Source organism: Pantherophis guttatus, chromosome 2 (assembly GCF_059756535.1).
Source record: "Pantherophis guttatus breed Tessera chromosome 2, ASM5975653v1, whole genome shotgun sequence".
In the NCBI taxonomy this organism is placed as follows: Eukaryota; Metazoa; Chordata; class Lepidosauria; order Squamata; family Colubridae; genus Pantherophis; species Pantherophis guttatus.
This window is the reverse complement of record NC_142064.1, coordinates 118,800,169-118,827,289: the sequence shown is the minus strand read 5'-3', so window position 1 is coordinate 118,827,289 and position 27,121 is coordinate 118,800,169. Positions and strand designations below refer to the sequence as shown.

At 41.7% G+C, this 27,121-nt stretch overlaps 1 protein-coding gene across 1 annotated transcript in view; it reads right to left on the bottom strand.

Annotated features, from left to right (window-relative positions):
- Positions 1–1,903: 1,903 nt before the first annotated feature.
- The window catches only part of BGN (biglycan), a 56,337-nt gene continuing 31,119 nt past the window's right edge, over positions 1,904–27,121 (bottom strand). The window contains exons 2-8 of the mRNA XM_034434199.3: positions 25,362–25,615; positions 19,021–19,133; positions 18,205–18,418; positions 13,918–14,028; positions 12,251–12,344; positions 7,085–7,223; positions 1,904–2,860 (exon numbers count right to left, since the gene is read on the bottom strand). Of these exons, the coding sequence (XP_034290090.2) occupies positions 2,663–2,860; positions 7,085–7,223; positions 12,251–12,344; positions 13,918–14,028; positions 18,205–18,418; positions 19,021–19,133; positions 25,362–25,599 (1,107 nt within the window). The 5' untranslated portion in view covers positions 25,600–25,615 and the 3' untranslated portion in view covers positions 1,904–2,662. The remainder of the gene's footprint in view (positions 2,861–7,084; positions 7,224–12,250; positions 12,345–13,917; positions 14,029–18,204; positions 18,419–19,020; positions 19,134–25,361; positions 25,616–27,121) is intronic.

The following is a 27,121-nucleotide window of genomic DNA, read 5'->3' as shown; positions in this document are numbered from 1 at the left end:
CCTGAAGCTTCTGAGTTTAAAGTTCCTTGTCTGGGCTGAAGATCTGCTACTTAATGATATAAGGTGGATTGAGAAAAAAAAAAGAGGAATCAGTCCACAACTGTGAAATGATAAAGTTGTCTTTGGGTCACACTCAGTGTAGGGTTATAGAAATGGCTTGTCATTGCCCTTTTCTGGAATAGTGCTTTTTTTTAACCCTTTACATTCTCTGGATAATTGAAAAGTGCTGTCCTACCACCTCAATTCCTAGTTTTCTTCCCCCACCCCCACCCCCAGCTTCTTCAATATCTCTACTTCTTTGATCATCCTCAATGTGCTGTCAAGCTTGCACCAGAGTGAAGAATAGAAGTGCAGGATTTGGGGCCTGCTTCTTCTGGTTTCATTATCCATGTCCTTCGGTTCCATTTCTATGGCACTGGGCAGAGCTGGGTATTTTTTTTTAATCTAGATCGATTAGGTATATCTGGGTCCCAAATGCCCTATTTTTACCCCTTCCTATTTTGAGAAATCCCGTTGCTAACTATTCCCTGCCCACTTCTCATCTACTGTATAATAGGGTTGTGCAAAAGCTTCACATTGGCGATTCAGTTATGTAATAGTTGGACTGGACCTCTGAATCAAATTAACTTCCAAATCAGATTGACAATTTGGATCAAAAGGTCAGGATGCCGGAAAACTTGATTTGCCTATACAGAAAGGCTTTTGAGCATGAGTGAAAATCTCCCCCCCCCCCCATTAATACAGAAAATCAGGCAGACTCAATTCCTTGAATCAGTTCCAAGCTAATCAAATTAACCATTCAAATCTCAGATCAATGAATCAGATTGGAGCTGAACAGCCTACCCCAATTGATACATGTCTAATACTTTTGGACAAAAAGCTTCTCGGAGTTACCAACCGAAGGATCCCCTGCAGTTATTCCATTATTTACCTCCATAGCAGGTTTTTCTAAATGTTCTTGTAAGACAGAAAACTAAATTGGAAAAGACAGGTGAGTTACCAATGTAGGACAGCATTGCTGGACCCCTCATTATATTCTCTGCATATAGCAATGAACACCTCTTTTAAATGCGTCTTAGCATCTGGGCCTCAGGAAACCAAGCAACCATGGGGGTGTGGGGGGGGGCATACATCTAATGATATTCAAAACACTTTGAGGGGGACGTGGCCGCAGGGACCAAGTCTCCACTTCACTTTTCCGCAGTAAATGAAGGCAGAACAAGGAGGGGTTAGAGAAGAATGGAGACAGTGAACTGAGAAAACTTTTCTGGATCTTCTGTGCACCCACAAGTTACTCTTATTGTCTTCTTCTTCGATGCAAGGCATGGCTAATTGGAATAGGAGACATGCTGGGCCTCTCTTACTTAAGAGAAAGAACCCTCAAAAGGGGGTGGCATTTCTTCCATCATCTGCCCACCCTTGCCAAAAATGTCACACTTGCTATGGTAATTGGAACCTGAGTTGAACAAAGTGCGATATACTGTACTTTGATTTGTATTGAAGCTAGGAACTTTGGTAGCAGGATTTGCCCGGGATTGTTGATGTTGCAGTTGTTGCTGCTGCTGTTGGATGAGTCAAAAATCCCACATTACAGTTGCTCACATCTTAATCTTCTCAAACAACCAGCATTTCCAGATATCGAGACAGGCCACTTATACATTGTATAGGATAATTTACAAGGTCTATTTTTCTTCAATAAAGACGGTAATAAAGAGTAGAATAATAGGTGTTTGTCCAGCCACACTGGACAAACACCTTAGAAGCCAGATTGCCAGTGGCTAGAGGCTTAGGTATATAGAAGCCACAGTAGAAGTTTCAGTCTGTTTAATCCCTTCCTTGTCCCAAGGAATCTTGGGAGTTGTTGAGGTTTTGCAGCCAGCTCACCAAACTATTCCTAGGACACTTTGGCAGAAGCCATGATAGTTTAATTGGTATAAGATTGATGTACATTATATAGAGGTGCCTTCCTCTTTTGTTTTTGTTTTTTGTTTTTTAAAAAAAGATATACAGAGGCTGATTTTGCAAGTTAAAGAAATGCAGAAACAGAATTCATTGGATCACCCAACACATTCTATAACATATGAAGGTTGCGGTCAGAAAATGACATCCATACTGCAAGCTGATAAATTCAGGGGGCACATAAGTCAATCACAAATCAACAATATACCGGTGTAGCAGGTCTGACAGAGCGGACTCCTCATGCAAACAAAACTATAGGCCAGAATCCCTTCAAATCCCACCCCTCCACCCCCTCCCACCCTGTTCTGCCCCAGACAAGCCAGCAGTAGCATCAAACCTTTTTTGAACTAGAAAGACAAGTACTTGTTTGCAGATCATAACGAGCTGATTTCAAATGCAGGACTAATGTAGGCTAGTTAAATGGACCATATTGTAAGATCTTCATCTATTTCTCTTCCCTTTGCTCTATGAACTTCCTTCCCATCCCTTGCTCTATCCCGGACATTGGCTGGCTCGTAGAAGTCAATAATTCTTGACTTTTTCTGTTAGCATGACCCTACTGGTGACTCCCACTTCTCCAAAATGGGCCTCATTTCACCATCGCCTGATTCACATCCCCCTCCCTACTCCCACCCCCTCATTTCCCCATTGGGTTTACCTTGTCCCTCTACCCAACCCTCCCACCCTCGTTTATTCTTGATTTTTATTTTTTGTAGTTGCCAAACTGGATAGCCAGGCGATCAGTGGCACAGCGGAAGGTAGCTGGTTGAACTTCCCAATAAGGCACAGGGTTGCCAAAAAGGCTGATTCCATGGTACGAGGCACGCTTGACCCCAAAGCCCACAGGGCAGAAATCATTAACGCCAACATGAGTAATGTTGTTGGAATGCAAGTACACCACCTGTGGAAGAAGACAGAAGAATTGGTTAGAAGCAGAAGGTCAACTGGGCTTACCTTCATCAATGGAGACATTTGTCTTGAACAAAGGGAGTACTCAACTTACGACCACAATTGGGGCCAGAACTTCTATTGCTAAGCAAGGTGGTTGTTAAGTGAACTGTGGCCGATTTTATGACCTTTTTTTTGCAATGGTTGCAGTTCTTAAATGAATCACATAGGCATTAAGCTTCTCCCACTGACTTGGAAGTGAGATGGGAAGGTCACAAATGGCAATCACATGATTCCAGGGCACTGCAACTATCATACATACTTGATGGCTGCCAAGGACTCAAATTTTGATCATGTGACCATGGGGATGCTGCAACAGTCACAAGTGTGCGGACCAGTCATAAGTAATTTTTTTTCAGTGTCATTGTAACTTTGAACAGTCGCTAAATGAATGTTTATAAGTTGAGGACCACCTGTACATCACTTCAGATCTTAACACTTTTCAATGTAAAGACCTATCGGTATCCCAAAGGTGCTTTTTTCAAGAGGCAACTGGACTTTGTTTTTCTTTGAAGATGTTTTGCTTCTCATCCAAGAAGCTCTGACCAGATGGTGGGGAATGGAATGATTTATACTCCTTGCAGACAGCTGGTCATTTGCATTCTTTTAGAGAGTCATTGAGGCCACCTTAGGGTCACCTGAGTAGTGCAAATGGGTGTGGAGCCTTCTTGGAACTGTTGAAAGGACTGTGTTGTAGACTGGAGATAGATGAAGTTGCATCCTTCCCCCTCTATTAAGAGAAGGCTGTTCAATTTTAAGAAAGATGGCCTCTTTGAGCCCTCTTTCAAACCAGCGGTCCTCTCTGTCCAAAATGTGGTCTTTACTGTCTTCAAAGGAGTGGCTTTTGTCTTTCAAATACAGATGGACTGCTGAAACTTGTCCTGATAGGTTTGTTCTTTTATGTTGTGCTATGTGTTTATGAAGTGGTTGTTTTGTTTCCCCAATGTACAGATTTGCACATGTCTCACTGCATTGTACTGCATATACCACATTGCTCAGTTTATGTCGGGGTGTTTTATCCTTGGGGTGGACAAGCCTTCTGCCTTAGTGTATTCTTGGATTTAAAGGAGACACGTATGTTATGTTGACTGAAGAATGTAAATCTGTTGACCTGGATTACTGAGAATTTCTATAGAGACCTATCTGTATGCTAAAACTAGATCCAGTGTTCAAGTTTCACATTTAGATATACTTGGTGGCCCATAGCCCAAGAAATTAAGGTAAGATTAAGATTTTGAGGAAACAAACAGGCTACTTTTTAAAGCCTTGCCTCTCCCCATAATGAGAAGATAGGAAGTAACATTTCTGAACGTGGTAAGAACAAGAAGAGCATAAGCAAGAAGGAACATATGTATCTTCAGGGGTGGGACTGAAAAATTTTTTCAACAGGTTCACTGCCTGGTTGCTGAGTGGGCATGGCCATGGGTGCGAGGCCTACTCAGCCTCCTCCAGCACGACTGTGTGTGTGTGCGTTTTTGCCCTCCCCAGGCTCCGGAGGCTTTCCTCCAGCCTCCAGAAGGGCGAAAACGGCCTCCCCTGGGCACCAGAGGCCCTCCGGAAGCTGGAAATGGGCCTCTTTCTGGACTTCTGGAATTTCTGATAGGCCCATTTTTCACCCTCCCCAGGCTCCGGAGGCTTTCCTTGAGCCTCTGGGCGTGTGAAAACGGTCTCCCCCGGGGACCCGAGATCCTCCAGAGGCCAGAAACGGGCCTGTTTCCAGACTTCCGGTAGGCCCATTTTTTGCCCTCCCAGAGCCTTGGCGCAGGCCCTGCACTTACCTGGCATCCAAAATGGGCAGTGTGGAGACTCCTGGGAGGGGTGGGGCGGGGTGGGTGGGGTCAGCTAGTCCTTGGAACTACCCGTTCCCTGAACCAGATTAAAATTAACATCCAGTTCGCCCGAACCTGTCCGAACCAGCTGAATCCCACCCCTGCATATCTTTCTCTCAGATCACATTTATTTTGTTTTATTGTTGAATTTGAGATAACTTGAAGCTAATAAGATGGCTAGAGATACCGCATGGAATCTATCATTCTTGAGGGGGAAACTCTTTTGTAGACCATCATATATAAAAAAATACTCAGCTCAGCTTATTTATTACCTAAAGCACTAGCCTGTTAGAGCAGCCAATGGCCATATTGGCTGGGAATGATGGGGGCTATAGTTCAAATACAGCTGGAAGGCACCATGCTAGGAAAAGTTGTTTCAGACATTGTTTACTTTGCCAACAACGGTTTTAGGAAGCCAAAATTAAGAACAAAAAAACCCAGAATCCCAGTTAAGTCATTGGGTCCTTTTGTATATCCATTTAACAAAGCTTATTTTAGCAACAATTAGAATTTGTTCGGAATGTGGTGGGGTTTGATTTTGGGGGAGGAGAAAGGGAGGGAAATTCAATTGATACAGGTTGTCATAGGAAGGTTAAGTGTCTAAAGATCATGAATTCATATAATAGTTTTACAGCAACCAGAAATAAGCTCTATTGATTTCTACACAGTGTCCTTCCAAGGACATAATAATTTCCAGCTTTGCTGTTATTTGTATTGTTAACTGAGTTTTGTAAATTGTACACTATCCATTTCCCCTAGCAGGATAACTATATTTAAAACTCTCAGGTCTGTAACCTTTACCTGGACAAAATGGTGTATCATAGGGCAAAACCTTTTGAACCAAGCAACTCAAATGGACTAACTTAGAGAATGCATCTAAAATCTGGGACCCACGACTCCTGTGGGATTAAAATTTGGCAAATTTTGTACAACATTTTATGATAAACATTATCATAAAGTATTTTATGACTATTAAAAAATGTCATAAAGCATTTCGGGTGCTGGACTCCTGATGTTTGACTGCACTATACAGTTCAGCATGGGCTAATTTCAAGATAGATTCATTTATAAATATCTTCCTAAATTTTTAAGAACTTTTCAGGTACATTAGAAGCTCTGCCATTGTTGAAGGCATTGAAGGATCTGGTAAGTATATTTGAAAAGATAACTGAAAAGATCATGGGTATTCTAGTACATTTTAAAATTCCAAGCAAATAACCATGATTATTAGAGTAGCACAAGATACTCATGAAACTATACAGAATATAGATAACTATGATATATTGTTTTTATGCACCACAGAGAATTTGCAAAATCAGCTTGCTGGATTGCAGAATCATAGTTCTGGACCTGCAGATTCAGTATGGAAAAGGATATGAAAGACAGTTTGGAACTGAAAAGGCAATATGTGGCAATATGTAAAGAATGGCAATGTCTCGTTCCATTTGCATGTTCTCTATAGGTATTTCAAAACAGAATCAAGAAAACAGGGTTCTGGATTTTTTTGGGTTATGTCAACCCAATGAATTTTCTAAGGTTGCCCACTGTTGAAGCTTGAAGTATGATCTCCTAGACTTCATGCACTCCCTGAAACCTAGGAGATCACAGAATCATAGAGCTGGAAGGGATCTGGGAAGTCTTCTACTCTGACCCCCCGCTCAAGGCAGGAGTCCTTACTGCATCCCAAACAAACGGTTGTCTAATTTTTTCTTGAAAATTTCCAGTGATGGAGCATCCACAACTTCAGGAGGCAAGCCATTCCATTGACTACTTGTTCTTACTGTCAGGAAACCTCTCCTTAGTTCTATGTTGGATCTTCCTGTGATGATCTTCCATCCATTGCTTCTTTTCCTGTCCTCAGGTGCTACCTCCTCTTCCCTGTGTCAACCATTCCAAGTATTGGAAGACGGCTATCGTGTCACCTCTTCATTAGGCTAAACATACTTAGTCTCCTTAGCCGTTCATCATATAGTCTAGCTTCTAGACCCCTTATCATGTTTGTTGTTCTTCTGTCTGACTCTTTCTAAGATCTCAGCATCTTTTTTGTTTGATGGCAACTAGAAGCAGACACAGTATTCCAAGCATAGCCTTACTAGTACTATATAGAGCGGCACTATCACTTCTCATTACCTTGACGCTAGCCCTGTGTTGATGCAGCCTAGGACTGCATTGGCTATTTTGGCAGCTGCAGCACACTGCTGGCTCATATTTAAGTGGAACACCTAGTTCCCTCTCACAGGTGTTGAGCCAGCTATTGTCTATTTTGTACCTGTGCATTTGGGGGTATTTTTCCTGCCTAAGTGCAGGGCGTTACTTTTCTCACCACAGAACTGCGTTTTATTGGATACCTGCAGAAACTTGAGATCAGGCAATCCCGGAGGGACTCTTGAGAGCTTGTTGTTATCCAAGTGCAACTCACGTAGGATAGGCAAGAAAGCAAGACTGCCATTCTCAATCATGCGAATATTGTTGTGTCCGAGGCCCAATCTATGAGGAGAGAAAGGGGATATAAAGAAAATGGAGATTTAGTGTGATGCTTTACAGTGTACTTTACAGTGCAGGAAATCAGCCCTCACTTCACTCCCTCACTCTGCCAGTGAGGTATTTTTCCTCCCCTACGCCACCACTCTACCCCAAAGTTCTTCCTCAAATTACTGGACGTCTCAAAATTCAGAGGTGGGAAAGAGCCGTGAAATGGAAGAATAAGGACTTTTCTAACGTTTCCTTCCTTCAGCTCTGAAATCTTTGTTGCAGTTGGCCTGTCTTGATTGCAGAAATGTACATGGAATTCTGATGATGGGAAGATTACAAATAGTAATCACATGACCCAGGACAGTGCAACTGTCATAAATACAAGCCAGTTGCCAAGCATCTGAATTTTGATCACATGACCGGGGGGGGTGGAAATGCTGCAATGTTCGTAAATATGAAAACTGGTCATAAGTCACTTTTCTTCAGTGCCATTGTAACTTTGAATGGTCACTGAATGAATAGTTGTAAATTGAAGATTACCTGTGTACAGCACTCTAATTTTTCCTCTAATAAACTTTTGGGGAAGGGACCACTAAGAGACAGAGCCAAAATCACTCAGGTGGTTTCTGTAACTGAGTTAAAGTTGAAGCTGGGGCTTCCCAGCCCGAGTCTAGCATCTTCACCACTTCACCACTCTAGCTCTTACTTGTTTAGGGTTGTGTGTGACCTCAGTCCATTTCCACCTTATAAACAGCATAAGTTTGTAGACAGGAGCAAATCCCGCCCTTTGATAAAGCTTCAGCTCTCTCTCTGGGCCAAGGGAAAGTAAAATAGGAAGACCAGATTTATTTCGGTCCTGGTTGCTTTTTTGCAGCTTATCCATCAAAGATGTACGTATCTGTCTATTTTACAGACTCCATATCAAAGCTCAGGTAATATGTTTAAATATTACAGATGACAGATGAAGATGGTGATGAATGAGAAAACAAAGACACAGAGCATTTGGGCCCAGGGCATTTGGGTACAGACATTTCAATTTCCAAATGAAGCAGAAAGCAAATGTATGATTACGCTGCCATCTTCTGTCTGATTCTCTCTAGTCAGCTACCTCATTCCTTCATGCAGCAAGCAGAAGTCTCGGTGCACCACAACAACTGCAGCTAAGGATTGGATAAGTGGACCAATAAGGAAAAGGTGAGAAGGAGATGCAGAAGGATTTGGGCTGCTGTTTAGTGTAAGATATAAAAGTCCATATTTCTAGAGTGTAGCTGGCGATGCTATTGGGAGCCTATTTAAGCAGAAGTGAATGCAACAGAACCTTCTTCTTCTTCTTCTTCTTCTTCTTACTGTGCCACAGTGTTTTTGGTGGCCAGGGAATGCAAGCTAGGAATTCTGGGAGTTGAAGTCCACACATCTTAAAGTTGCTGAGTTGAAAAACAGTGCTGTACCACCTCAGAATACACGGGGCGATGGGTGGGGGGAGAGAGTTGCGTGTCCGAAAACTGTGCTCCAGAAGTATTAGTGCTCTATGTGCAACTTTGTGTGAAATAAGGCCAGCTTTAAGATAAGTGACTCCCCTGCATGGAAAGACTGCCAAATTTCCTGGGTATGGCTTCAACTTGAATTTCTTCCTCTAAAATATTGACAATTATTAGGAGCTGTCCCCAAAGGGGAGCAGTGTGGCAAAACCAGAGGACAAATCATGTCCCTGTGTTTATTTATTATTTATTTATTATTCATATTTCTATGCCGCCCACTCTCCGAGGACTCTGGGCGGTTTACACCAAAGACAGTATACTAAATAGCATATTGCCCCCAACAATCTGGGTCCTCATTTTACCCACCTCAGAAGGATGGAAGGCTGAGTCAACCTTGAGCCGGTGAGATTTTGTTGTTCTCTTAACTGTGTCTTATCCAAGGCTAGGACTGCCCCATGCAGAAAGATATGTGGGCCTCCAATGGGCACTGAGTTTGATCTTATGGGGCAGTAACAACTTTGGATGGGGATTCAATATGGGGAGCAACCCAAAGGGAAACATTAAATCCTTTTTCTAGCACTGCAGTCAAGCTTCTGAGCTGCTATTAACATTCTTTTACAAAAAAAAAAAAAACTCAAAAGATTCTTTCCTCTCCTTTCATTGCATCCAAATCAGCCCAAAACCAATGTATAAAAATCAAAAGTGGAGGGATTCAATCTTGAATCAAAGACCTTAATCCTTTGGGCTTTGTCTGATTTTTATACAATAGAAGTGATGAAAGGAATGGCCCCTTGGGAGGCAGGGAAAGCAAATTCTTAGAAAAGGCTTTCCTGATCAAGTTTGCTTCTTCAGATCAAAATGCTTCAAGGAAAAGAATTAGAACACCCATTAAAAAGTTGCTGACAAATATAGCTCTTTCCCCCTCTAGTGGCTGAAATATATATTGAACTTAAAAAGGCCAGACCATATTTAGACCTAGTTTAAGTACGTATTTGTGAAACTTACAGAGTGTATAATAAAAAACTCCACCTCCTATTCCCCCCCCACACACACACACATTTTTCTCAGATGAAGCCCTGACTTTATTGTATCTATGTTACATTATTTAGAACAACATTAGATCTCCAAATATAAATTTGTGAGTTGGGGGGGGGGGTAGACTAAAATTCAAGAGCCTGACTGGACAATTTAATATGGCTGTATTACTTTCAAGAGCAATTTTACTTTAGTTATTAAGTCATTTCCTAAATCAGATTAACAGAAAGCTATTAAAAAATTAAGAAAACTGGATTTTTCCCAGTTGTTTTCCCAGGCCTGCCTTCTCGGCCCGCCTAGAAACTGTTTAATTCTTTGAAATTATACTCTATAATAAAATATGGTGAAAAACAAATATTTTACCATTCTGTGACTCAAGGTCGTGCGTTCAATTTGTTTATCACATCCACACGGCCATCATCTTTGTTCATTGACAGTTTTAGATGTGTTTCTTTGGTTAGTGATATAGAGACCACTCAATAACTTAAACGGCCTGGTGCTGGCTGTTTTAAGTCATTCATGACAGGGTGAAAAGAAAGGAACCAGCTGGCACAATTGCACATGGTCACACTTAATTATACACCATACTGAGCACGCTGTGCTAGTAGGCTCTACGTCTGCATATTTCTACCTCCCATTTCATGCTTGGAATACCTTCTGCTAGCCTGAACCATGGAAGATTACTTGTGATGACCTCATACAGTCGCAATTCTTCTCTAGCTTGGAGGAGCAAGGTCACGAAAGCATCTCAACTAATCATCGTGCATGGATGAAAATGCTTTCACCTACAGCCTGGGGGGGCAGGGGGGAGGGTGGCAGTAGAAATTTCTCAGGAGCTTGTTGCTAGGGAGACCACAGTTGAGCTGGGTGGATATTTTAAACCTTCAGACATTTTAACGTTTTAACCAGTTAAAGATGCTGAAGGAGTGCTTTTGTGGTACATACACAAAAAAGGAAAATGAGAGGGAGGCACTCCCAACCTCTCTGACACTGGTAGAAGATTGATGTTGCAGATGTAGGTTTATAAACAGAGAAGTGGAATGAGTCTTTGCCTGCCCAGGGAGTTCTCCTTGGTTTTAACAGAACTCCTCTCCTTTCCTCTCCTTTCCTCTCCTCTCCTTTCCTTTCCCCTCCTTTCCTTTCCTCTCCCCTCCCCTCCCCTATCCTATCCTATCCTATCCTATCCTATCCTATCCTATCCTATCCTATCCCTTCCATTTCTTCTCCTTTCTTATTTGGTAAAACTTTTTAAAGAAATGTACCTCTTAAATGCTGAACCAGAATTTATTGCCCGGTTGTAGGGATTGCAAGTCAGGAACAAGAGAGTGAATGGTTGTTTGTATCTTTTGGGCACCGGCTGGTGAAATGCTCTATTTTTGTGTTTTGAATTGTTTTCTCGTTGCAGTTACTGTTCGCTACTTAATAGATATATGTGCTTTAAACACATGTTTCTTGAAGATCTAAAATCCTCAGTTTTAGCTATAATTTGTAGAAGGTTTTAATTAGGAGGATAGAAGTTGACTTTCGTCCCATATTTGGTACCTGGGCAGATTGCCCTCTGCATAGAAAGGGGCAGAAATCTCCAATATTTGTCAACTACCAAGTTATGGAAGAGATGGAACAACTTTGCTTATATGTGTATAAAGTTTAAAACTCAGTGGACCGCCTCCTTTGCTCCTTCTAACTCCATATATGGCATTACAACTTTCGTGGTCAACATGAACTGATTCCCTGCAAAGATCTTGGAATTACAAACTCAGAGGAAAAGGAAATGCAGAAGAAGGTTCAAGGCCAGAGACAAAGTATTTTTGTTACATCGTGCTAAGAATTGCATCTCTAGGGAAACTCAAAGCTGTATCAAAAGTTTCATGAGGATGACCAGTAAAAGAGAAACATTCCTTCCATTTTTTTTAAAAAAAAAAGAACCCTTACTATATGTTCACTCTGAACATGTTCCCTATTTTCTCAACACATTTTTGTCAACTTGATAAAACACAGATTTGCCTCCCACTATTGCAGGGGTCTCCAACCTTGGCAACTTTAAGACTTGTGGACTTCAACTCCCAGAGTTGAAGCTGGCTGAGGAACTCAGTTGAAGTCCACAAGTCTTAAAGTTGCCAAGGTTGGAGACCCCTGCACTATTGTATTCCCCCCTCTTTTTTTCCCTTCTTCTGAGCAACTGACTTTGAAGCAGGAAGCTGCTTTGACTTCCTTGCTTAGAATGCACAATGAGGAGCTATGGACAGACTTGAGGTAGGATAATTTCCTTTTTTAAAAAAATACTCAAGCTTATTTTCATTTCTGATCTTTATGTTGCGAAGCTTGAAATCAACTGCCTTGTATCTCAGTCATACCCTAATTGGTGGCTCTCCAGATGTTGCGACTCATAAAAGCTGCAGATAACTTAGCCAATGGTGAGATAAGTTGTTCTGTAACCTCTGAAGATAAGTGACTTTCCTACTTCTGCCCCAAATTTCATCTGCACAATCCTGGCAAGCTCTTCAAGAATGATTCTCCTATTCACACTACCTGTAGATTTTGGCGTAGCGGATCAGATCCTCTAACTCAATTGCTTGGATCTTGTTGTGGTCCAGATGTAGCTCAGTTAAGGTTTCAGGGAGGTCTGGTTGGAGGAGAAGAGTAGGATAATATTAGCCTTTCTAAAATACAGAGCATCCTACAGTGCTTCAAAACAGGTAAAGCAACAATAAAGAGAGAAGCTATATTTACACAATGCACTAACAATGGTTAGCCGACTTTTATAGTCCCCTGGCTTAACTCAATGGCCTGAATTCATGATTCAATGTAGCATTGAATCATCATTAACCAAATAAGCTTGTTTTGTTGAATGAACCTTGCCAATGTTTTGAACTGAGAATGATGTGGCAAACAAAATAAAATGGGATATAGCAATACAAGTAGTCCTCAACTTAGAACAGTTCATTTAGTGACTGTTAGAACAGCACTGAAAAAAGTGACTTATGACCATTTTTCACAATTACAACCTTTGCAGCATCCCTGTGATCATGTGATCAATATTCAGATGCTTGCCAACTGGTTCATACTTATGACTGTTGCAGTGTCCCAGGGTCACACGATCCCCTTTTGCAACCTTTTGACAAGCAAAATCAATGGGGAAGTCAGACTCACTTAGCAGCCATGTTGCTAACTTAACAACTGCATTGATTCGCTTAACAACTCTGTCAAGAAAGGTTGTAAAATATCACTCTAACAAACAGTCATAAGTCGAGGACTACCTGTAATGCATTTTGAAATGTTCCCAGGCCACAACATTTGGACTGGTCTACCGAAAAGGAGAAATTTTCCTTAACAGGAGAAGAATTCCATTTCTATTTAGTCTTTATGAAAAAGTTCTGATCCCAGTGGAAAGAAACAGAATCTGGAAGGAGAGGGAATGACCCGTAAAGCTTCATCGGGGTATTGCTACTATGCCATTCAATATGTTACCTCCACTACTTATGATGGCTAATCAATGCCTCATAGTCGAATTGTATGTGATTTCCTGGAAATTGCAAGGAGTTTCGCCTCTCATTGTCTAACATTAAATACTTCCCACCCCACATGATCTAAAATTAGGGAACTCAAAAAAGAATCCTTGCAGGAAAAGGAAAGATGGATTTTGCGGTTAAAGAGACCAGAGTTCTAGTGGAAGAATAAGGGAAAATAAAGAATTCTGTGTCTTATTTTTTTAAAATATGGTCTCCTTCCTGAGTCACTGTTGCGTTCCTGAATTCAGCTGGTACCTCTCAGTATTCTTTGAAAAAGCAAAATAGTAACCAAAATAACATTCTTTCCTGTGGGAGCCAAGGACGTCCCTACCAGGTCCTTGAAAGGCATGTACCAAAGACAGCCGGAGGAGGATTGTGACCTGATTGGGCCATGTGATTGATGTGTGACCCCCAGTGGGTCACAAGAATATCAGCATGAACTTTTGGTTTTGATTTCGGTGTGCAAAACCTCAGGTCCTTCAGAGTTGGGTTTTCACCAGCTGTACCAAGAAGGCATTCCTAATAAAATTTTACTTTGAGGAAACTCCAGGTCTCCGAGCTTTGAGCTTCATTACTTGGAACCCTGACATATTCATTACTTCTAGGATTAAAAGCTGAGAGAAGCCGTAGCCCTGAATTTTATTAAGAGGTAGATATGGAGAAGAGAGAAGATGGAGAAGATATCACCTTTGGGTACACCAGTGAGCTTTGCTTCTGAGATCCTCAGGTAGTTCAATTTTAGGCCGTCAAAGGCTCCGGGTTCAAATCCACTGTTCTCCAGAGGGTTCCCACCCATCTCTGCAAAAAGAAATAAGTTTCATATTAGAACAACAGTGTTCGGCTCTATCAGATCCAGATTCAACCGAGCCATCGGACATCTTTGTAGAACTCTTGGCTTTCTATATACATGGCAGAAGGAATACAACCAAATTATGAGAAACCCACTTCTTCCTGTGCACGCTGATCTTCCTCATCTATCAATTGGCAGTCTTAAATCCAGGAAGCCCTCTCTGGCATTCGCTCAACAGCTGTCTAACAACTTTGACGTCAACCCACTGTGGAAAGCCAAATGGGCTGCTCAACGCCCAGATACAGGCAGACGACCCTATACAAAAGGTGCCAGGTTTTTGACCTTCCTCACCAGGATCTGTACCCAACATGGTGTCTGCCAGGATTCATTGTTTAAGTGGGGTCTTGTCTCCACCCCTCAGTGTGACTGTGGTGCTCCTCGACAAAATATCCATCACATTGTGTCCGAATGTCCATCAAGAGCTTACACTGGCCTAATGTCTGATTTTTTTCAACATAGACCACCCTGTCCTTGAATGGCTGGGAGGACTGGATAGTAACATTTGAACTACTATAAGTCCATGTATTTGCCATACACTAAAAAAATAAATAAATAAAATCAACCAAGCCCCCTTCCACAGCTTATGGCATATCTTACATTATTTATTTATTTGTCCTTCTCCTTCTCTCTCTAAGATAGCCATGTAAAGGAAGAATGAATGCAAAGAGTTACAAACATGGTGAGACAGATATTGCACATCGTGATCATTCTTTAGGAGCCAAAAGTACAATCTGTTTCTATTTGATTATGGATTAGTAAGGCCCATCTCCTCCCACCCTCTTCCAACTCAGCTCCAAATTACCCTTTCTTGAACCCATTTTTTTTTTCCTCTTGGAAAAAGCAAATTGTACTTGCTTGCCTGAAACATACAGTTCCACCCTCAAAGCTTATGGAAAAGCAATTAAATGTTCACTAAATGCAATGGTGATGTTAAAAGAATAAGATATGTACTGTATATTTGATTCTATGCTTTGACTCAATCTGAATCATTTGCATTTTTAAATAAATTTATTGGTGAAGCAATTTGGGCATTTTTCTCCAAGTGGTCTTGCAATTGTAATAAAGGCGGGGTACTCAGATGCATTTAACTATGATACAATTATTTTTTGATAAATGCCATTTCCGCCCCTCCCCCCTTGTCCTGCTGATATTGCCCTCATTTTGCACCCCAGCCCATGAATGAGACAGGGTGGTCTTAAACTATCCTTATCAGAATTGATTTTAAAATAGTGTTTCCCCTGTTATTCTGATTCTGTCCAACTACAGACTCAAGATGTATATTATCCATTGCAATTTACCACCCCTAAAAGTCAGGTCACTAGTAGTGAGAATGAGCACAGAAGTGCCAGTTAGGTACTTCAGGTTCATGATGGATTTCCCCCTCTTTTCAAGTCCCCAGTCTCCTTTTTTTGCCACCATTTGGCTATGTGCTCCCTACAGAGCAGGACAGAGTTATTAAAGAAAACTACATGGACATGTCCTTCTTGTTAACTATGGTTGATCCTGATCAATAGGGGAAACCATATTACTTTTGAAAGCAAATATGATGTGGGAGTTACATTGGGAACTAGAGTTTCTCAGGACAGAAATGTCAATTATGTCAAAAGCCAATAGTTGGCTTTGAAAACTGAGAAGCACAAAGCGAAATATTTTGAAATAGTTCTGAAGAAGCTTCTTGGATGAGAAGCAAAATATTTTGAAGCAAAAAAATAAAAAATCAAGAAAGTCCAATTGCCTTTTGAAAAGCATCTTTGAGACAATCATGACCTGGATGACTGAGAATCTCCATAGACACAAGGGGAAAGGGAGAAATGCTGGAATTGGGATTGGGATTGATAAGAATTTGTATCTATTTTCTATCTTTATAGAGGGCAGTCAACTGTTTAAGATGTCTTCATCCCAGTAAATAAAGATACTAAGCTAACTGTGCTATGTCAGATGTATAGCTTGCTTCGCCTAATTTTGGGCCCTGGAATCTGATGCTTGTGGAGAATGTAGAGACCATGATTGTGTAGGTCAGGGGTGTCAAACTTGATTTCATTGAGGATTGCATCAGGGTTGTGTTTGAACTCGGGGCGGGGGGGCGGGGGGGGCAGCTCGACATCACTCGTGTCGGGGGCACCTGTGGCGGCCATGTGCTAAGGCAAGGCTTCCCTCAGACCCTCCGTCTCATTATAATCTCCTTCCTTCCTTCCTTCCTTCCTTCCTTCCTTCCTTCCTTCCTTCCTTCCTTCCTTTTCTTCTTTTTCCTTCCCTCTTCATTCTCCTTTCTTCTACCTTCCCCTCTTTCCTTAATTTTCCTTCCTTGTTCTCTTCCCATCTTTCCTTCTTTTTCTTTGTATTTCCTCTTTCCCTTTTTTCCTTTCCTGTCCCTTCTTGGATGCTCAAATGCAAAAGGGGAAACATTTCTCCTTTTGTTTTGTTTTGTTTGGCTTTTAGTTTGTTTTTCTAGCCCTTTGCCAGTGAAAATGGAGCCCCCCCCCCGTTTTCGGCCACGATGGCCTCCTGCAGCCCTCTGTCAGCAAAAACGAGCCGTGTTTTCGCTGGCAGAGGCACCGTGGGCCAGTCCTTTGCTGTTTCGAGGACGGCCCCATGAGCCTTGAGTTTGACACCCCTGGTCTAGGTAGTTCGGCAGATTTGCACTACAGGGATAGACCGTTCATCTGATATTGTTCTAAGAACTGTCTCTATTGTTGTAGCCTTGCTGCAATGGTGGCCCACTCTCCCAGGAAATGCTAAAAGTGACTCACTTCCCTTTGTGACTCTTATTTGTTTTTTTTAAAACCTGTAATTTATCTTGAGTTGCACCTGAAAGGGATATGGAAGAAGGGGTACACAAAGTAGCCTAGCAATGCCTAAAAGACCCCTGATGTCACACCTATCTTGTTCCTGCGGCTCTGCAGAGATTGAAAGATATTTTCCCTGCCTGTTGACAAAAGTGCTGAAGGGTTTGATCAATCCCTTGATCAATCACAAACTGCAGATGTGTATTTAGAGCAATATCCTTTGGAGCAGATTTTGAGTCAATGCAATAGATACAGGACAAGGATTAGCAAGGGAGGTGGGGACATAAATTTACTGGTGGTGCAGTTTTCTGCTAACTTAAGGGTGAATAGTTAGCAAATAAACTCAGTCATGGGAAAATCTTGATGGGATTTTTAAAGAGATAATGGATATTGTAGATTATGGCATCATATTTTGAATGAGTCAAATTTGGAGGAGGTGAGAGAACTCCTCATTTTAAGATACTCTAAAATCTTAGAAGTTTTCCAAAGCTGATCCAGGCATATATAAGTCCTTTCAGGAGCCAGTAGAATAATTTTGTGAATACATTTGACTTTCTAATGGAAATGCTCAACTTTTGCTGGATTGTGCTTTAATCAATTCTTAAGCATACTTAACGAACACAGTGAAGAAGAAAAGTATATGCAGATTCCCACTCATGTTTTGTCCCTAAGTAACTAAATAAACCAGAAATGAACACACTCAAACTTCATCTGAACCCAAAACCTAATTTATTCCTCCCAAATTGCTGGCTTGCAAATTTAGAGTTCTTTGGAAAGGTGGGGGAAAAAATCTGAACCCTCTGTTCTTGATTTTTTTTAATTTGCTCATGTTCACATGAACAATGGAAAAGAACCTCTATGCAAATTTAGCCAATTGACTCTGATTTGTTAGTGTTCATTCTCTCTCTCTCTCCCTCCCTCTCCCTCCCTCCCTCTCTCCCTCCCCCCCACTCTCTCCCCAATTACTTATCACTCTATGCATGCTATGTATTTATGCAGGGGAAGATGGTTATGAAAATGTATGCCAGGAAGACAAATAAAGTCAGAATATAGATTGACTTACTAACTACTGAAGAAATTGTTAATGTATATTTGCAGTTCCAAAATATTGGGTAACATTGGGAACACAGAGCTCCAATGGCCTTTTCGTCTAGTCTTGCTTGATATTAGACATGTTTTTTTTAAAGGACCAACCAACATGCCACACAATATTGGGTGCAATTTTCTGCATTCTAAAGAACCATTCATCAGGATCTGTGTCTTATGTTTCTAAAGGAAAGGAGCAAATACAAAGCATGACTTTGGGAAAGAAAAATGGGGAAAGGTTTGATGCCTCACCAATGCAATTCATGTTGTGGAGCCCATTGAACACGGCCTTTGGGATCTTCTTGATTTTGTTCTCATGGATCCGGAGTTCCACCAAGGAGCTGGGCAGGTTAGGAGGAATCTCCACCAAGTTGTTCTTGGAGATGTAGAGTTTCTGCAGCTTAATCAGAGGACTAAAAGCTTTTGGATGGATCTTGGAGATTTTATTGTTCACCAATACCAAGGCCTGTGGGTAGAGTCATAGAAAGAGATGGCATGTGAGCAGCATTTAAGCATGTGCTGGCATAGATGTAAGAAGGTGGAATCCATTATTATCCTGGCAGCTAATTTTTGTAGCTAGAGAAATTTGTGAGGAACTCTTGCAGAGAAATTAAATACCAGACTCCCATTGGTACAAATAAGATATCTGCACACTTCCCAAGTCTACTTGTAGAAGGCAACATATAAAGAAAGAAGCAATATTGTAGATAAGTTAGATGCAATTGCTTGCACTTGAAAATACAATTTAAGAAATGGAGCGAGACTTGTCGAAATCTTTTAGCAGGGTATCATGATAAAGAATACAGGTAGTGGCTCAAGATTTCCAGGAAGAATAATCCCTGGGGTCCTGTGTTTTAATCCCAAGTGTTTGAGAGAAATGGCGGTTGCAAATAGTGAAGGCCATTTGCGTTCAGAAGTTCAGTGTTCCAGGATCCAGTCCTGGCAGAACGAATAGATTTTAATGCTACACCTGAGTGAAACTACTGTTTATTCAGAGTGGACCCAGCTAGGTTCTCCTGTCCTGCTTATATCCATCAGAAGTGGGGAGGGGTCTTTGGCAGTACATACATAGAGACGAAAGAGCCCTTTAAAGTCATCTTTGTGCAGCTCCGTAATCTGGTTGTTTTGCAGATCTAGTAATGTGGTGTCTGGAGAGATTTCCTTAGGCACTTGCTTGAGACCTGGAAAAAAACAGAAACAGGCAGGTCAGAAAGTCAGGATTGGCTACACAGACAGATGATGGGATATCCAGGGGAGGCTGAAACAAGATCAGCTAGACAAGACTGGAAAGCCAAAATGGACGAGGCCCTGTACTGTCAATCACAGAGAAGAGAATGAATTTAGCCCTTGCTGAAATTAAGGCTCTGGAGCAATGGTGGAATTCAATTTTTTTTACTACCGGTTCTGTGGGTGTGGCTTGGTGGGCGTGGCAGGGGAAGGATACTACAAAAACTCCATTCCCACCCCACTCCAGGGGAAGGATACTGCAAAATCTCCATTCTGACTTCAGGAGAAGGATACTGCAAAATCTCCATTCCCACCCCACTCTGGGGCCAGCCAGAGGTGGTATTCGCTGGTTCTCCGAACTGCTCAAAATTTCCACTACCAGTTCTCCAGAACCTGTCAGAACCTGCTGAATTTCACCCCTACTCTGGAGCCCTGGCTTCTTTCGTACTTGGCTACTCAGCCCCATACATCAGTCACAGCCCACATTGATAAGACCATCTACCCAAGCAATGAAGTATTCAAGTTCTTCTTGTTTTACAATTTGTCAGCGAATTTTTTAAAAACCTTGCAAACCCTAGAAATATATTAGCAATATAGTATTCCACCGCTTCCCCACCCCCTTCCTAAATACCATGAAGTGTAATCACTGATTGGGGTGGGTGGGTGAGGTAGAAAGCATCATGGATGGCCAGGGGAACTGAAAAGGGCAGCACTTCTAGTCCAGCATGCTTTCCAGTTTCTTTGCTCCCTTTGCTTGCAATTGTTTCCTTGCCAACTAACAACGTATGACACAAAGCAGCAGTGTGTGGGTTTTCCACACACCTGTGAGCCAATGACTTGAGACAGTCCAGCACAGAAGCATCACATTCACAACTTGACGGTTGCAAATGTCCACAAGAAAGAGAGCACAAAGATGGGATAGCTCCGTCTTTTAGAGTATCACACTGCCTTACAGTTACCGGTAGCTCTGCATCAATATGCAGAGGGCATACGATCCACCAAGTGCTGTTGCTCAGTTATTCCTCGCTGATGCTATTGTACCTAAGCCACTGAACCATAGGAAGCCATAAGCCGCCTTTGCAAGATTTGCTGTTTCTTCAAGAACAGTTATGGTCTGGTGACTTTCAAGAGCTGGGCTCCCCTGAATTGTCTTTAGAAGCTGTTTCGTGTCATATTACAGGGGAGCTGCGTATTTAAGGATGGTGTATAGCTCAAGGGCAGAGGGGCAAATGCCTTGCATGCAGAAAACATCATGTTCTTTCCTTGCTCTCTGCAGCCAAAAATGGATCACATGGAAGAAACTGATGGGAAGGAGGGCGGGGGTGGCAGAGCTCCAATTGAGAGTTTGGAAGGACACGGCCACCACCAGCTAGAACTGGTGTAGATAAAACATAAATGCCTTCAGCAATTTGATTGTCCTCTTTCTCTCTAGAACAGAGCAAAAAAACAAAAAGTGTGTTGCTTCAGGAGCTATTGTGCTCAGAAAATGGGCCACTGGCGGAATGCCAGTTCTGGCTCTCCTTCGAGGCTCAGCTGGTGAGAGCTCTGATCTCAGCATTTTGAGCAGCAGCGAAGATGTTTGCATGGCCAGCGCTGAAATATTTTGCAGCGGTTGGAGATGGGAAATGAATCCATGCAGAAGCGTCCTTTGATTATCTTCCCAACACATGTTATGACCTAGAGCTCCACATGTACAATATACCATGAGCTATTCCATACCCGGCTGTCCTTCCTCCCCCTCCTCCTCCTCCTCCTCCTCCTCCTCCTCCTCCTCCTTCTCCCCCTCCTCCTCCTTCCCAACAAATCTTACAATCTGGACTGACAAGCTGTGCCTGGGCTCTGATTAATGTCTAAAACAAACAGATGTCAGTTTTCCAAGGAATTTCTCTCCCTACATGGGTGGAACAATATTGGCAGCAGAGGTTACTCCTTCATTAGCTCAGTAAAATACAGGCCTGAGCCCTGGCACTACAGTCGTATTCTGATCTGAGTTCTGGATCACAATAAACCATGCTGTATTTTGGGTTGCTATTACAGTCACAATATCCTCACGTGGATTCGCTGTGACCCTGCCCACATACTGCATTCATCTATTTACCCTGTTTACAGTCACACAATGCTAAGTCACGCTTGGTAAATCTGGTGTGGCTCATGCGTGATTAATGTGCTAGAAGCAAACGATATTCAAGGCTGCAGGAGGGAGGAGGGATAAATACTGTGTCTGCACATGCCTGAAAAATATTCACAGGATTGTGGCTGCTGTATTAAAAGTTTGTGGTAGAGATCTTGTGTTTTCTTTATCAATTGCGTTGGGGATGCCTTGTCTGGAATGAACATTAAATTCATGCAAAAACTGCATCTATTGAATGTCTGCCTGCTCCATGTCTGCTTGTCTATCTCTGATTTATTCTCTAAGTCTTAACTATTCATTTACGGTGATTAAGATGGCCTAACTCACAACAGCATGAAGAAATCCTGTTGCACAGCTCAGAATTGTCAATAGTGAATTGTATTTTACCTTGACCGCTTCAAACAAGGCCATTAATGAGCTCGGCCAATGAAGAATGAATAAACTACTGTAAATGACTGTTTCAAAAAATCAGAAGCAAAATAGAGGTTTCCAAAAGAGAAAATTACTTGCTCCGAAGCCTTTGTGAGTTTCACAAATACACAGATAACCTGCCAATCAGAATTTCATTCCTAGCACCCTCTTCTTTTTATACAGAAGTTGGAACCATATCAAAATAATGCATTCAGATACAGCTGCGCATTACAGACAAAAGTCATTGAAAGATTAACATTAAAATAAAGATTTTCCCTCACATTTATTCTTTGGGAATCTTTGTTTAAGTACTCAATTTCTTGGCTAATTCTGGCTACATCTTGACCTAGGAACCAGAAAAATTGCTTCACATTCAGAGTCTGTTGACTTGGCCATCCCTGGTATGCCCCTCAGACAGCCTCCTCTGTAATTTCTATTAGATTATACAGGTAGTCCTCACTTAGCGACCATTCAAAGTTAGGATAAACTTCCCTAGAGCTGCTTGCATCCCACTTCTGGAGTTCTGATGTCCACACATCCTGTGGTCATGTGATCACATTTTGGACGCTTGAAAACTGGCTCGCATTTACAGCAGTTTGCAGCATCCCACAGCCACATTACTGCAATTTTTTGTGGGTTTGCTTCTGGCATTTACTTCCAGTTTCTGTCAAAAAATTGCAAATTGAAGAAAATGGGTTCATTTAACCATCAAGGTGTTCGTTCACTTAATGACCACCACCGCCAAAAGGTTATAAATTCAGTCATATAGTGACCCATTTAATGATACTCACTGTACAACTGTAATTCCAGGCTCAATTACGGCTGAAAATTGAGGAGTACCTGTAAATGCTTTGGAATCAGTGTGCCCTTTTGTACAATCGGAAGAACACAGGGTAAATCTCTGGGGGAGCTGCAATAAGGATATCTGAGTCCTCACTGTTTGACCACAGCAGCAACAATATCACTAGATTGGAATTATCAGGCGGAAGAACTGTCAGCTCGATTAAGTTCTGCTCACGAAAACAAACTTCTGGTCTCCAAATTCTTTGCTTTTAAGTGCATATATTTCAACTAAGGCTCCAGATTTTGTTGTTGTTGGGGGTGGGGGTGGGGGTAATGGGAGTTTTAGTTAAAAATGAAACTGAAAATCACATAATCCTGAAATTTGCCTATCATTGCTAATGGAGATACATGCACGTGTAGGTACATAGATACATAGATGCACATTGTTCTAACCCTGGAAAGGAGCTGAAACCTTTTATAAGTCCAAAACAATGAGATAACATTAGGAAGCGGCTCAGGCAGATCCTCCCTGATTTATTATATGAATAACAAATCATATAATGTGATTTAGTATGAGAAGGCAAAGGAGTGACAGCACAATCAGTCTTGCAGGACATTCTGTCTTAATTATTAGTATTTGTTAGTTTCTATCTCTTTAATTTACAAAACTGAATAGAGTTATTTAAGCAAACAAACAAAAAAAGACAGTCTCTGTTTTACTAGTGTTTCAATAGCAGCCACTGGAATGGCCTGGCAATCCTATTTTAACCTTTTATCCTCAGGATGGTGCCCTTGTCTCAACTCTGAGCTATGATTTATGCAGCCCTGCACTTTTTACACCTGCAAAACACTCATCCCGTTGAGAAACACAAGGGAAAAGTGAAGAGCATCAGGACAGCTGTAGCCCCTCACTCTCAAGCCAAACTTTTTCTTTTGTCAAGCCAAGGTCTGGATTTCCTCGGAGTTACTTGAGGGGGAAGACCAACTTACCGTGAAGTAAAATAATTTGAGACAAATAATTTGAGACTTTACTGAACTGCCATGTATTTCACGGAAATATCATTGAATGTGAAATGCGACTTTGAGCAGGTGCAAAGAAGTGAAGCTCAAGTGCTCCCTTCTTCCATTTGCAACTATATTAAGAAATTGATTTCCCGTTCATGTTCTTTAAAGTTTAAGTAGAAGAAATAGTTTCCAGACTGTAAAGACAGTTCTGGAGACCTAATGTAAACAATCAGCTGCAAGGCTCCTCATTATCAAAGAGACCCAAAGTTTCCACCTTAACAAATCCAAAGATATATTGGTTTTAAAATACTTTAGAATTCTTGTAACACAATCCCTTTCATTTCAGCAAAATCTTAATCGGAAAGAACAATTTTCAAAGAGGCAACTAGGCCTTAGCTGATTAATCTTTTAGTTTATTTTAATTTCAAGGCAACAAATTATTTCTAAATGTATCACTGCTTAATGTTTGAATAAATCTGCCAACTCGATTTTGATTTAATTGTATTGTTTTTTCTTAGTCTGAGAGTGGTTTTATTTGCCTGGATGCACCATTTATTATATTTCCTGGTTGGGAAGAATTTGAAGAAAGCCCTGGAAAAGAACTTTATTTCTCTTTGTACATATAAGCCCTACATCTCATATATTCAAAATATTATTTTATCACAAATGCTAATAATAATAGCTGTGAAATAAGTAACAAGGATGTTTTGTAGTATGTCTTACTTGGCAATCTAGAAAATGCTGATTCCTAATAAAGATATGCTCTGACCACAAGTTGTAAACATCTTATCGATTAGAATGGCTTGTTTTGTTCATACAGCTCATCTAATAAAAAAAAAGACAAACTAGCTTATGAAATTCTACTTTGGTGTGAACCCAATCAACTGTAATTTACAATGTGGCTTAGCGCAATGGATAAACCACATAGCCAGGTTCCTCTTCTCTTCCTCAGCTGCATCTAGAGTTTGCCAAAGAGGTCTTTGTTTACTCTCAGAAGCCTGTTTGACAGACAGAATGGGGGCAAGGAAAAGGGAGCCAGATAGAGAGCTGTTGGAGGAAGTTCTGGCAAGGCTCATGAGACGCACTGCAGACTTCAGCAGTATGTCACTTCCCTGTATTTGTTAATACTTTGCCTGATGGAGAGATCTAAAGATTCCAGATCGTTGCTCTTATCTGTGTTTCCTTCCTTCCTTCCATCCATCCACCCACCCACCCATCCATCCATCTTCTAAAAGCATATCTAGAACTAAGGAGAAATTTCCTGACTGTGAGAACAATTAACCAGTGGAATGGCTCACCTCCAGAACTTATGAGTGCTCCGTCACCGGAGTTATTTAAGAAAAGATTGCTGCAGGAGATGACCAGGCTGAGCCCGAGGGTAAGGTCAAATGTGTCATCAGTCTTGCGTCCCTGCATGCCCACAAGAGATCTAAGTCCAGCCCACCTTGAATTCCATTGACTCTTATCTACTGCCAATTTGCTTTGACTTTTAGTAGTTCAGATTCTTGTAGAGAAGTTTAAGCTTGCAATAAACCATTATGTTCATTTGAACTGCTTGGGTTTCCTGATTTCTCACACTTGAGAGCATTTGGCTGGAATGGTATAGATCTCTTGCTTGTGCAGGGGGTTGTTCTAGAAGACCTCCAAGGACCCCTTCCAACCCTATTATTCAATGTTCTAATAGTTTTTGGAACAACCATTTTATATTTTAAACTCTTTTGTTTCCTATGTTTAATTTTTCCAACAATAGACGTTTACCTCTGTTCATAGCACTAGGATCTCCAGAATGAATGCTTGATCACAGACTTGCCCAGTTGCCCACCCCCACCCACCCCCAAGGAAAGAGACTCACCCAGATCAGAGCACTGGACCACCCTTAGGTGGCAATGACAGCCAAAGGGACAGAGGCCTGGGTAGAAAGGAATGTCTTCTGCCTCAGCTCCACTCGAAGTAGGGAAGATCCCAGAAGCCTCTTCCTCTTCTTGGACCGAGGGATCGTCCATGGAGAAGTCCCAGAATCCTCTTTGTACAAATGGCAGTTCGCTGCTCACCAGACCCAGGAGGGGTAGCAGAAGAAGGAAGTGCTCCATAGTGGGAGGTCCCAGGCTAAGGTATGGAAAAGATAGGCAGAGATCAGAGAGTGCTTGGAGCTGAGTTTCTCGAGGTCCTCAGGATCAGACTTCCTTTGTTATTGACAATAATAACTCTAAGCATGGTATCATTGGGCACCTAGCACAGCCCAATACTTTGGTAAGAGGACCATAGCTAATCTTTGGATTTTTCTTGTTCCTCTTCAGTGACATTATAAAGGTGGGACAAACCTTGCTCAAGCCCATTCTACAGCTCCCCACATTACCCGTTTCACTGGTTGCTCTGTCACAACTATCCACTTTTCCCCCGTTTTCCCCGCTCTATGAGATCTGGAGTTGCTGCCCCCCACTTCTTCTCATCCCCAGATGACCATGTGATAAATGGAAATGTCCCTTGTTGTCCTTTTGCATGAAACTGTGGTGCAACAAAGATCTTGCTGCCATGGATAGCCAAGGGAAAGGGAGGAGAAAGGGGAGGGAGGGAGGGAGGGAGGAAAGGAAGGAAGGAAGGAAGGAAGGAAGGAAGGAAGGAAGGAAGGAAGGAAGGAAGGAAATGCAATGGACCCACTTTTTCTCCAGAAAGTTCAAGAGGGTATAATTTTCAATTCTTGCCCTCTGATGCTAGGTGCTAAGAAACAAGTTTGAACTGAGTCTCATCAAACCCATCTAGTAGGACGACAGAGTCCTGACAGCCAACACTACTGGCAGCCCCAGGATAAGGGAGGTTACAAATTACTGTAACTTTATTTTTTATTTATTTCTGATATTTTCAGTAACACTCTATTAATTTAATTTAATTTAGTTTAGTTTAGTTTTTAATAGGGAACTTTATTTAATTAATGCAACACTGACATGGATGTGGCAACCTAGTGACTCCATAATGGAATCCAGATTTGAATCAAGCAGTTCCTAGTTGAGACTTTGTACAGTTAATTATTTCATTATACGAAGGAGACGAGACAAAACCCAAGCCCTTACGAACTAGGAGGGATGGGTGATGAGTCGGGAACATCAGAAAATGTGGGAGAGAGTGAGTATACTCACTCCAGTGTTGATTGTGCAATAAATATCTTTCAAAACTCAGCCCAGAATTGCTGGAGTAACCACTTGAATCCTTGCCAATGGCCTATCCCCCAAAGCTGGGTTGACTTGGCAACATATAGCTTAGTTTCATTCAGTCCAGGGCCTGCAAACAGCTGTAACACTGCTTCTCTGAGGGTGCCAACTCGGTCTGCCAAGAAAGACTCGTTTGAGAGCACTGATGGAAGATTTTGCTTTTTCTTGTTTGCAAAGGAAATGGGTGAAAAGGAAACCAGGCTGAGCTGGGGAAACCTCTTTGTTACTAAAGCCCTCTGGGCTTGCTTATTTCAATTATTAACCACACCATACTTCAACCAAAGGCAATATGTTCTCTGGCCATCACCCAGATCCTCCATCTTTCAAACCCAACTTTTTCTAATTAATTTGGGGTATTCTCTTATCCTCATTTCTGGGAGATGGGAACAAAGAGTGCCTCTTAGTT